Source organism: Odontesthes bonariensis, chromosome 2 (genome assembly GCF_027942865.1).
Source record: "Odontesthes bonariensis isolate fOdoBon6 chromosome 2, fOdoBon6.hap1, whole genome shotgun sequence".
NCBI classification, from domain to species: Eukaryota; Metazoa; Chordata; class Actinopteri; order Atheriniformes; family Atherinopsidae; genus Odontesthes; species Odontesthes bonariensis.
The window spans coordinates 7,382,920-7,395,543 of NC_134507.1; the positions used below are offsets into that span (position 1 = coordinate 7,382,920).

Sequence of the window (12,624 nt, forward strand, 5' to 3'; positions counted from 1 at the left end):
TATCTGCCATGACATGGGTTTTCTTGCGTGGGGAAATGATCATGTCTGCTCTAACATCTGGTTTCACAGCGCCTTCAGATGCCTCGGCTGGACCGGTTGCGGTTGTTTACGGACATCGTGAGGCCTTTGAAGGATTTAGAGAGGTTTACCACATTTGCCCAGCTCGATGTAAGAAGTGGAATTGAACCCAGATAACTATTTTCATGTGAAAGTAGCTTGCTAAAACAAAGTAGAGATGTTGTTGTTTTCTCTAAACGAGCATGAAAGTGATATGTGGGTGATGGGATAAGCCGTACCCAGACAGGCATAGGATCTTGTTCTGACTATCCCCTTATAACTACAATGAAAAGGGACCTTAGAGACGGAGGATCAGACTGCTGGAGGTGGCTGCACAGCATGGGCACTGCTGTTCTGCTTGGTCAGGCTGCTGCCTTTACATGTCGGGGTCAACATATATTTATTGTGACTAGACAGGAGGACAGAGCCCATCTATTGTTCAGCATTGAGCAAGGTTTACAGAAAGTTTCTAAGCATGTGTTTTATGGCCTACTTTCTTATACACTCTAGCTGATAAATAGTGTGGCTCTAGACCAAAGCCCTTCCTCCTCACTTGAAACAGCTGATTTATGTCCGGTCCTGGACACTTGTGCTCTGTGGCTGGAATGCAAGGAATTCCAAAGACCCCTCCTCTGTCGGTCCCATGCACACGCAAACAAATGGTGCAGGCGCCTGACCGGGTAGATGAAGGCCCACTGATGCTCCCATAGCAGGGCAGTGAGGCAGAATGTAAGGAATGTCAGGGGCGAGAGAATAAATATGTTCTCTCCTTCTTTCTGTCAATCTGTAGGTCTTTTCTTCTCCGTCTCTCTTGTTTGTGCCTGTTACTAATTTCCAGCCTCTCCAGAGTCATAATAAGTTTGCGATGCATCTTTCAATCCTGATGTATGAACACAATTCCCAGCAAGAAAGATAGCCAGAATAGAAAAAAATGGATTTATTTGTGTTACAACTTTAAATACACAAATATGCATAGTCTTCTGCTGTTTCTGCTGTTTCAAATAGTCATTTGACCAATGAACCATGTGACAAACAAAAGAAAAGTGCTTTGTTAAACACACTCAAAATCACAAAATGCATTGTGTCCACAGAGTCTGAGATTTAAAACCGTGTAAAAAAAAAAAAAAAGAAAGCAAAAAAGCAAAGGGCCTAAAAGTAGTCGTGTTTATATGGTGAAGGTCAGCATAAGAACATCAATCTATCACGAAGCATTTTTACAGTAACGGAAAATCAAAGGCACGATGGCTGTGTTATAGCTGTAACTCAAAAAGCACATGCATCTTCAACATGCTGCTGGCATGGCAAACAAAACAAAGAAGAAGAATCAACACTCCATAGAAGCTAGAACAGTTATAAGTTTTGACAATAAAAACATAAGCAGCTTTGTCTATCGTAGCTGATTTTCATCTCAATGATATATCCAGACACCATTTTGATTACTTTTTGAGTCTTTCTCCTCTCCTGGCAATATCTTAATAATTCCCTTTCTCATCTTGAGGGCCTCAGCACAGCTTAAGGCCTGCTCTTTGCTGCGGGTTTGTCCATTATGTTGAGCACGTCATCCAGGATGGATGGGCCCAGATCAAGTTCGAGGGAGAGGAATGACCCCGTGATCTGGGCGAGGGAGTCCTGCGACGGGCTCTTGTCTTTGGAAAGCTCAAACTCAAAATCACAGATGCGGCCCTCCTCCACCCCACTGTCCCTGTCCACCCACTCTCCATTGTGCTTGGAGATCTTCTGCTTAAAGCCCAGGGTAATGTCATTGTTAAAGTGCCCATAACCATTGCAGTCACCATTGCCGTTGAGACTCCCTCTGCCATTGCAGATCTTGCTCTGGAAGTCCTCTTTGCCGCTGTAGCTATCGAAGCTGTCGCTGCTTGTGTTGCTGTTCAGGCTTCCGTTTGCTGTATAGATGCTGTCGGTGTGACCGCTGATATAATAGGAGGTTGGCTTGTCGAATCTGCTTTCGCTCTTGTTTAATTTGTTAGCCTTGCTGACTGCCTTAGAGATGGGCTTGTCTGTGTTTTCCAGCAGATCTAAAAGGACATCGGGTTTGGATGGGATGTCTGCAAAGGGGGACGAGGGCTCGCTGCCGAAGACATCCAAGGAACGTAACAGAGCATCCATCTGCAGGATCTCTACCTCCTCGGCGCTCTCAGCTTTCATAGGAGATGCGGATCCCATGATGACATCCAGTGGCTCTGGTGGCATGGAGAAAACAGTGGAGGAGAGCAATGGAAGGGTGAGGGCCTGGCAACCACCAATAGTCGGAAGTGAGATTGCATTCTTGAGAACTGGAGATGGGGTCTCGGCAAAGGAAGCATCACCCGTGCTGTTTGCTCGCAGAAACTCACCCTGGATGCCATACTGAGGGTGGACTTCTCCCTTTCCTGGTAGAAGCTCGTACTTTCCTTGAAGGAAGGACATATCTCCGAAGGCGTCTCTCTCCCCACCTCTGCCAATGTGAATAGTGTGACGAAAGTCCCCGAGCGGTGGACTGATCATGTCAGGGGACAAAATGTCTCTCAGACGACATTTTTTCCCCTTCTTACTATTGCCGGGTTTCAGGTATATGGGGGCCTTCGCTGGCATGGCTGTTTCTGTGGACTGGATCTCAGATCTAGAGGATGGAACGGTCAAAAATGCTCTGTAATGTCTGGACGTTATGATTCTCCAGTGGGGAAGATTGAGTTACATTCTCAGAAACACTCCGCTCTTACAGGACTCCAACAATAATTGCAGCATCGATCCGGAAATGTCTCTCCAAGCGGTTCTGGTGATGTTCAGCGATGTAGAAAGGTCGAATGGATACTATTCTGAAATCAGAGACAAATGCAGAACATATTAGCATTTTTTCCAAAACATGAGACACATTTCCTGGAGATTTCTTTGATGAGAACTGCTGCTGATGCAAAACTGCCATCATGAAAAAGAAATCTGGCCACCACACATATCTCATAAATAAACTCTGGATCTTGCTAGACAAAAAAAACAAAAAAACATCCTCATCCTCATCTGGCAGACTTAAAAACGAAAGCAGAGGAGAAAGAGGCCTGGGTCTAAGGCTTTTTGCTGCTCTATTCGCATTTCCACACATGAGGCTCCTTTGGCCTCCACAACTCTGGATGTGCTAATGTGGAACAGCTGGACCACAGTTTGGGAGAGGAGAAGCAAAGGGGGACTTTAGATGGATCAGAGCGGGGCAGCCTGTTTCAGGAGTGAGCTACTGCTCAGACACGCACAGAGATAGACAGAGATGGAGCAGAGTGGGGGAAGAGGGAGGAATGAAATTTACAGGGTTTAGGGGGATTGTGTGAGCGATAGAGGGAGGGATTACAGAGCAAGTGGATCTTTAAAAAGATGGTGCTGCAGATTGTGAATTGATTTTGCTTTGAAGCACGCGGGGTCACCACAAACTTTTTCTATGTGCAGAGATACCAGCCGGGTTGCACAAGACTTCAGGATGGGTAAACATAATTAAAGGGGGGTTTGGATCTGATAAAAGGTGTCTGATGGCACACTGCCTTCACTCAGCTTTTCCATTACAAATCTTACCAAGAATGTCACCGAGTTGGCCGACAGCTTGGTGGAGGATGCATTCAGTAAAAAAGCGGGAGAGAATCACTTTGACCGTTGAAATGACATAGCAACCAGGGAAAAAGGGAAAACACTCTGTGTTGGAGGGGGTTGATTTCGTGTGTGTGTGTGTGTGTGTGTGTATATTAGAAGGGGGTTTTGAAGGGATCACCAGTGAGAAGAGAGCTTGCCCATTTATAGACATATTTACTTATGAGAGGTCTGTCAGCAGTGACCGTCTGACAGTGCCTGGGCGGTCAAATCCGTTGCCCCCCCCCACCCTACATTAAGAAAGGTTTCACTGAGAAAACATCCACATTCCTGCTACAACCGACCGACACAGACACACTGGACCGGCCTTATCAGAGACGCTTTAAGTAGGCTATGTTTATTCAGGAGGCACATTAACATGGAGCTGGAGAGAAAGACACTTGCTTGGTATTTGAATCCCAACAGCACCCACTTTAAGTTCAGCTTCTTGTCTCTCCAACAGTAGTATCAGTAACTACCTCACAAAACACGGCAACTTCATTAAACTTTAAAAAATGTGGCTTACAAGGTGGAATCTTCTCACTTTAAACACATCCATTACAACACAAATAAACCTGTCACCCAGTGAGTGCTACACAACTATATATAGCGATGACACACCGAGGGATGCAGGATATGTGTGAGTGTGTTGAATGGCAACGCTATTTGAGGGCTGGTGTGATTGGGAGGTGCCTGAGATAGCAGTTTTGAAGGCACGCCATGTGTATGAAGGAGAATGTGTTGGTCTGCTAATAGTGAGGAAGAGAAAGGGAAGGGGCAAGGCAAAGAGGAGTGCTGCAGTCTTTGATGAAGGGAAGGGGGCTGTGGGAAAATCTAACGCTTCACTTTGTTTTGTTGTATTTCTCCTCCTTCCATTTGCATTTTCCCTTTTTTCAGCATTGCTCCCTTATGCCGGCACTCCTTGATCCTTTTTGACCTTGACAGCTGATGCTCGCTGCAGTGGGAAGCTGGGCCTGGATAGGAAGTGAAACAACTGCACTAATGAGCCAAAATCTGCTTTCCGTGGGCTCAGAATGTACAATATTACCAAATATCTCAATTAACTTTTTTGCCGCAGCTCCCAATAACATCATTGCAGCACTGCAGGCTTAAACACCTCCACTCATACATACTGATTGTAGGTCACTTCTGATGAAATTAGAACAACTGCCCGGTCTGTGTGGACCCATCTCTCCAGTGGCAGGAAAAACATAGAGGCGAGGCATTGAAAGATGATGAGGTTGGCTGGGCTCAATAGTTAAGGATGGAAATCTTTGAACCAACTATTGCAACTCTCACGAGGAGACATATTCTGTGCTCTACCCATGAGAAGTCAGCTGATACAGTGAAAGCTTAGAAGCTCTGACCTTCACGTTGACCATCCTGCTGGTGGGTCAGCTCGGCTTAAAACGCAAACATGAATGGAATTTCAGAGGCAACCAACAAAGAATGAGGAAAGCAATAATGACATGCCAGTCTTATATAGTTTCGCTATCTTCCTTTGCTGCTGGAGGCTTGATCCAATGAGTAATTGAGTAATATATTATTGATTTTTGTGAATCTCCCGAGTCTCAGCAATATAAGTAAAGCTTGTTTTGGCTCAAGAGGAAATTAATCAATAGCAACAGCTCGGGTTTTACCAGGATGGAGCCTCATGGCTTGCTGACCCTGTGAAACCGTGAATATCCCTGCAGGCTGTTAATAGTTGAACAGGAACAGGTGTACTCTAGTGTATCCCACAGGCCAAGGCCAAATCTGCACCCTGTTTTTGGAGCTACTCCAAAAAGAGGCTGCATGGCACGCTCTGAGAAGTCCGATCCTGTTGGCGCCACCACCGCAGAATGCAGACCAGGGTTCCATTTACACCCCTTGGGAAGTGAGGATCTGATGGCAGCTTCCTCTCAAATTTGCTTGCCTGAGCAGTCATCCGGTCATAGGATCATGGGAGCTGCAGGATGAAACCACTGTGTCATTGGGTCAGCAAGAGCTATCTGTCTGGGCATGAAGTGATCTGGAGCCACTAGAGCCCCATTAGATGTGGAGCTTTGCCTCAACACTTGGTGATTGGAGGGCTGGATATGAGCACCGGGGCAGCAGAAGGAGCGGGGTGATGAAAGTTTGAGTGTGGGGGCAGATAAATATAGGGCTGGTATCTGGTAATTTAACTAATGGCTCGTGATTTGTCTGGGTATTCCTGGACACCTAAAAGTCTCATGTGACATGACGAGGTTGGTGTATTCTGAGAGGCAGTGTAATCTTACTGTAGGCTAAATAAATACTACAGTTTGACGATGCTTTACAGCTCCCCGTTAACCCATCTGCTTCCAAGGCAGGACAGCAGCTGTTCAGAATATGACCTGTATATGACTTCCTCTTTCGTTAAAATCGAAACCATGCATCCCCCAGAATGTCCCTCCCATGATGGGATGACATTTCACATCAGTGCTGCTAGAAAAATAGCAACCAAATTCTGCATTTCTGTTCCGTTCTGATCTGCAGTTGTGATCAGTGTAACATTCCTGGGATGTGAGAGACAGACTCCAGTTTTTTCCCACTCTCCCTACAAAGTAACTTCACGGAAGTTTAAAGTCGCCAAATACTCCTTTCATATCCAAATGTGGCGCCGACTCCTGTCGTGTCTCCATAACAGAAAGACCCCTTTTTGAGGCGGTTATAAAAAGCGCATACCACAGAGGCTAATGGTAGCTTTACAGAATACTGGTTGGTACATAAAAAAGACCTCAATTATAGGCAAAGACCTTACTTTCAAAGGACATGGTGGCGGTGCTGGGAATAAAGTGAATAGCAGGGTGGAGTATTTGTTCCGTCTTTCTTTCTCCTTCCCCCTTGTGCCACCCGCAAGCATGGCCAGCACTTGCCAGAGTTATCCTTGGCAGATACGAGCAGGAAACTCAAAGCGTATGAAACATGAAGAGAATGTCAACACAGACTGGCAAAAAAGAAGTATTTTTCTTCCAGTGTAACTGTATAAACCTCCTTAAAATCTGTTCCCCTTGAGAGATAAAGGGCAAACCAGGTCTGCATTTCAGGGGACCATGCCTGAAGCATGTAGCCGGACTTAAAAAGTCTATCCTGGAAAGCAGGAGGGATATCATGTTGCTCAGTTCTTATGTTACATGCATGAGAGCCAGACAAACACTTTGGTTCAAGCTTGACTTACCGTGCATGCTTTCATGAATCTCTGTCTCTCAGTCTGTTACACACATCCACTGAGACGAAAAACCTCTCCACAATGACAAAAAAAAAAATCTCCAGCACCACCATCCTATCCTAGCAGTCAGACTACACCACCATCACAGGAGGAAATAAAGCATCTTCTCACTCACCTCAGATGTGCTGATGGAGAGATCTTGGCTCTTCCCACGTATGGCTGGTGTTCTTCTGAACACCGAAGCCCCGGGATGAAGTGTGTGTCTCTAAGTGTGTGTGCTCAGGGTCTGCTGGGCTGCTCCCGTGGCTTGTTGACACTGTCCTGCCTTCTATCCCTGCCTCGGGGGCTGCACTTCTGTCGACTGAGATGTCTGCCGGACAGCTGTTTTGGAATTGCTCTCCGACTCCTTTTCCCCTCTACAGCAAGTCAAGTCTCCTCCTACGCCCCCCCCCCCCCCCCCTCCCCTCATCTTCCTCCTCCTCCTCTCTTTCCCTCTCCTCGCCTATTTCTCTCTTCCTGTTCTCCCCCTCGTGTCTCTCTCTTGCAGCACCTGTGCATGTCTGTCCTCGCTCTTTTTTTTTTAAGCAGTTCTGTGGCGTTTGACAATAATTCATGCGATTGATCGCAAGCTTCTGTCTCGCAGCCCCCAAAATTAGCACGGTGTGGAGATTCCTCATGGGATGTCAGGCTGTCTCTCTGCTCATGATGTCTACACTACGTCTTTCCCTTCTGCTTTTTTTCTTTTTTTACCCCCCCTCAGACTGTCTGACTATGCACATCCGATAAGATCTAAGATGTATAAGTGCAGCTGGGACTCCCCCAATCTGTCTTTGGAGCCTCTCCTCTCTCTCCTTATCTGTGTATCACACACGCACACCCATACACTCACATTATTTCCCCAAATTCTAACTCTGCAAAATCAGCTGTAGGCAACTCTTGCTGTGCATGGCTGGTTTCTAAGTGCGGCATCATGCTGAGGCGTCATCAGTAGAATGGGCTAATCGCAGCAGAATGCTGCAGCACTGCAGCACAAACAGGGCACATCGACAGACAAGCATAAGAGTGGCTGCAGCACACGCAGGCTTCTCTCTGTGCTCCTCTGCAATGATTTTAGATGAGACACGAGGCAGTGTGTGTAAAAGAGATCAACCAGATGCCCTAAAGTCAAGGACTTGACACCCACCCCCCTTTTTTCTTTCTTTTTTCATGGTAACCTCTACAGCTCAGAGGTGATATCACCAATGGCATCATTTCTTTCTACCAAAAAAGCAGAGCGAAAGGTGTGTGTGTCTCTGCTCATGTGGTGTGTTTGAAAGCAGGGGGAAGACAGTATATGTCGGGGGAGGGGTGTCTGTGGCTCAACCAGTGAGTGTGCGTTCTACGCTCGGGTCAAGAGGCAAATTCATGTCCTTCCAAGCTGTGATAGTGCTTAACAATAAGCCAAACTCGTCCACTGTATGAAACAGCACATCCTTCTGCAAACATCACAGCTTCACTCTCCTTCCTCCTGTAGCCCAGGCAGGTAGCTCAATCACTTTCATTTTTTCTTATACGTTACGTTTCATAAGATGGATGCACCTCTGTCACAACTAGCACCGCATGATGCTTCGCAGAGTCTTACACCAAAGTGAGCGCTGGGTTGTGTCTGTTTGTGAACAGCTTACAGTCGCAACGACATCCCTGTATTTAACTTGCGCGAGCGTTATTTAGCGGCAGTTAAACAGCAGTTGTGAATGAGGCCCTTTGGTGTTGTCAAATCGCCCCAGGGTGATGTCACTGTGGGATCCATGTGGCTGGCACATGATCTTTAAGTAAGAACACACAACCCCGTCTTCTCATTTACTGTTGGAAGACCATTAAAACTTGGAAACTCCAGGCTACTTGTGCTCAAAAAGGCACCGATAACTAATTCCCCCTGATAAATCACTCAGTGGAAGAAAGATTGGAAATTCCGTATTTTTGGTAAGATACGGACAACCCAGCAAGAATGTCCCACAACAGATATTTTAGCTTGTTGTAGTAGCATTAACAATCATTTAAGTCTCAAATCACATCATTTGGTACTTGCTAGCTAGTGTGACAGTCGAAGTCAGATGTTCCCACACTATGTGACTATAAGCCAGCAGACATAAAAACCAGGACCCTCATCTAGAAGCTTCCAAATGGAATCCAGCAATCATAATTTGATCATTCACACGTGCTTTTTTAAGCTTAATAGCAAGACTTGTTCAAAAACAAAACATGATGCAGGATGTAGGGTTACAACAGTTGTTAAATTAGCACTCTTAAAGGGGACAAACAGTCAGTGGGGTTACATGGAACTGTAAAGAATCGGATTAATGGCTAAATTACAATAAGACTGAGTTATTAAGTTCATGTATACACCTTAGTTTGACTAAAAATTGGACAGGATCGGGTTACTCGCAGTCGGATTAAGACCCTGACATAACTCGGTTGATAGTCGCACTAAACGTGCTTGTAGACGGTGGATTGGACTTTGGATAGGAGGATAATCCAATTATAGCTATAATCAAATTAATCTCATCATGTAGACCCACTGACTTTGTGTGTGTGTGTGTGTGTGTGTGTGTGTGTGTGTGTGTGGGGGGGGGGGGGGGGGGCGGGTGTAGTAAAGATACAACTAACTCATAACACAACCTAGGTCTGAAAATATTCCATACCAGCTCAGAGTAGCATTAAAAGCACAACACCAGAACCAAAAAACAAAAACTACCTCGGAAACATCAGAAAATGCTGCTAATATAAGCAACAGATCTTAACTTAAGAATCTAAATACATACAACATACAAATACAAGGTCTTAGACCAACTGGAACCGACATGTGATGGAGGAGTTAAGACATGCTTCGAGTCGTCTATCAACTGCTGTTGCTTCCTGTCAGCATTGCTATCTTTACTGGAGTGTTTTAGGCTGGTTGAACACACGACTCACAAATTAGGACGAGATCATGTCTGAAAAAGAAATCAACACCAACTGTCTGTGGCTGAGGTGCAGACGAGGGAAATAGTGATAGTGTCAGCTCTCAGGCTAGGTACTGTATGATCTCTCATGTGACATAATGCGGTTCAAGATTTATTGAGCGGAATTTAAGTCCAAATTTACGCTTGCGAGGCTCATCATGCAAAGCTGCATAACTGATCTCAAAAGGGGACACCCCCCCTGAGGGTGGAGAGGATAAGAGTGTCTCATTCTATTCCTGCAAACCAGCTGCTTTGAAGAGAGGTGTTGTGACACGGTTGCAAAGGGAGCTGTGATCCTGCACCTCTGTCCAAGAAATTTCGTTAAGACCTCAGGAAATTGCATTAACCTTGTGACACAATATGTACTTTTTACGATTGCGTACAAGCCATACAGAAGTGTGGAGCAACAAGGAGCAGTAAAACATGGACGTGACAATGGCGTTCACTGTTCACCATATAGTAGACAGAGCAGCTTTATTGTGAAAAATGCATAACCATGACAATAATCAAAATAAAGTGCAGATAGAAATATTTAGAACGCATTTCACTCGTTACCAGACTGTGTAAAGACAACCACCCTGTATGAATATTAATCCCTGGAAGACTTTTTATCATTTACAACTTCTCTCCTATGTTGGATCACTGTTATGAAAACCATTATAAACCATTTGTAACTGAACACACAGCAGAGCTATACATTATAAGCGACTGATGTTCACATGATCAGTTTGTACAGTTGGTACAGATGTTTTCTCTGCATGCATATAGTGGACAAGAAAGGGGCGTTTTTAAATGTGCAGATAAAATGCTGCGGGACACTCACACCGGCGACAACCTGAAACCATTTGTGTAAATGAAGCATCATTCTTTAGCTTCAAACTGTTTCTGTGACCGTCGCCTCTTGTCAGCAGCTGTATTGTACTGTGAGCGCATTTGTCGGGAAGCCTTATCAGAATCAGAAGCATTTACACAACTTGGATAGAGTCAGAAACTAATTATACTTCATGTTTTTTCACAGTGCTGTTTCACAATAAGTTCACTCCCAAAGACTCCTCCCAAGAACCTACAGCGCAGCAGCAACGTGCCCCCTGCCCCCAACTTCTACTGCTGTGCATGACTTTCCTCACTTTGTAACCAACTGTCAAGTGTGTAGTAACGTTAGTTGGACATAATTGTGAATATTTCTCTTTTAATATGTCTTTTGTGCATTAGCAGAGTGCTATGAGTGGTTTTGTCCTCTTTATTTTTCTGAGACAGTCATTTAGCAAGCCCAAGGGAGCACAAACTTTGCGCTATAGGCCATGTTGTATTCTGTTGAGTACGGAGGGTTCGCCTGGAATAGGCGTGTAATCTTTTTTTCCTTTTGCAATTTCATCACAAGTTGTATTTTGGGTTTGTTATGGAAGAAATTTGCCTTCCTTTTTAAAAAAAAAAATTCCAGTTCAAGACTAATTTGCTTCTCTCTGCTTTGGCTCGTGTCTCGACGTCTCGGCCCTTTTCAACAAGAAGCCTCTCTGTGAGTGAGGTTTCTCTGCAGAGTGTAGCCGTCCTGTCTGAACTGTTCCACTGATGTCACTCCTCTCCCAACCGACACACCGCGTACCCGAACGCAGGTCGGGCTAAACAAGCCTGTCCTTGTATGCTGAAGTAAATTAACGGGAAAAAAGTGGATTTACCGAGAAAAGAGCGACTCTTCATATTCATTCCATTCAAATTCAGGTTTCGAAGGTGGGCGGTGTTTTCACAGGGAGTGATTGTTGGAGGTTGTTGACTTTCTCCCATCAGACAGATTTAGTTTTAATCTCATGTTGACACCTCACTCATTTGACACATCCGCCAGCTCCACCCTTGCTCTTCCAGCCACTACGACAAGTGTTCACACCCATTATTGAGCAAGCTCCATCATTATCACTTGGCGTCTGAGAGAGGCTGAGGAACCGAGGTGGGCGATTGACGTTGACTTTTGAACAGGCGGTTCCCTCTACATCTGAATATTTGAAACTGGTGATGGGAGCTCGATAATAACAGCAGCTCTATGAGCCATTTTCATTTCCATCTTGGAAGGGAAAAACACAAAGATAACAGATATGTGTAGCTGGAACAACAACATTCCTCTTTATGACTTTCAGAGGGGGGGGTTTCATGGCATTTCCTAACATTGTTTACAGCCTTTAAAATCAGTGTCATGAGCTAAATATTCAGACTAAAGACCTGGAGGCCGGACACCCCCATGTTCTCTGCTTTACATTCTCATAAAAGCTTTGTTTCTGAGTTCCTTCTTTTTGTTTCTCTGAGGCTTCTTTTGCACATTTATTTTCATCCTGACAGTAAACATTTCACAATGTTCTCGCCTCTGCAGGCAGGACACAGGGAGTAACTGTATGCTAGGGGCACTGGCCAATGTTCTGAGTGTGGGGGGGACGTGGAGCCGAATGGAGGAGAGGATGGGATTGTGGGCAGTCTAAACACCGTCTTGCTCTGTGGCTGTATCCCAAAATGTTTATCTGTGTGTGTGGGCGACAGACTAACCTGAATTACAGCAGACCACACACACCATGAGGTAGCACCTTGGCTTCCGTGTCTATTTTAGCAAGAAAACAAACCTCGCTCAAGTTGACGGGCAGATCTCAGGAGTACGGAGGCAAGAAGCCAGGTTCAACATGCGGCGTTCAGAATTATTGTGCATAAGCAATTGGAGAATTTTTCTCTCTTTGGTGTGCAAAATACTTTAACAGTTATGGCAAAAAGCTGCATTCTATGTCTAATTTACAACACGGAAATAGTGAATTGGGCAATATTGAGGTTGTT

General features: G+C 45.1%; 1 protein-coding gene across 1 annotated transcript; it reads right to left on the minus strand.

Annotated features, from left to right (window-relative positions):
• Positions 1-979: 979 nt before the first annotated feature.
• On the minus strand, positions 980-7,260 carry cdc42ep3 (CDC42 effector protein (Rho GTPase binding) 3). The gene is made up of 2 exons (XM_075474937.1): positions 7,011-7,260; positions 980-2,873 (listed from the first exon to the last, which is right to left on the minus strand). Exon 2 carries the CDS (start codon positions 2,647-2,649, stop codon positions 1,570-1,572), a length of 1,080 nt encoding a protein of 359 aa, XP_075331052.1. The 5' UTR covers positions 2,650-2,873; positions 7,011-7,260; the 3' UTR covers positions 980-1,569.
• Between the last annotated feature and the right edge of the window lie 5,364 nt (positions 7,261-12,624).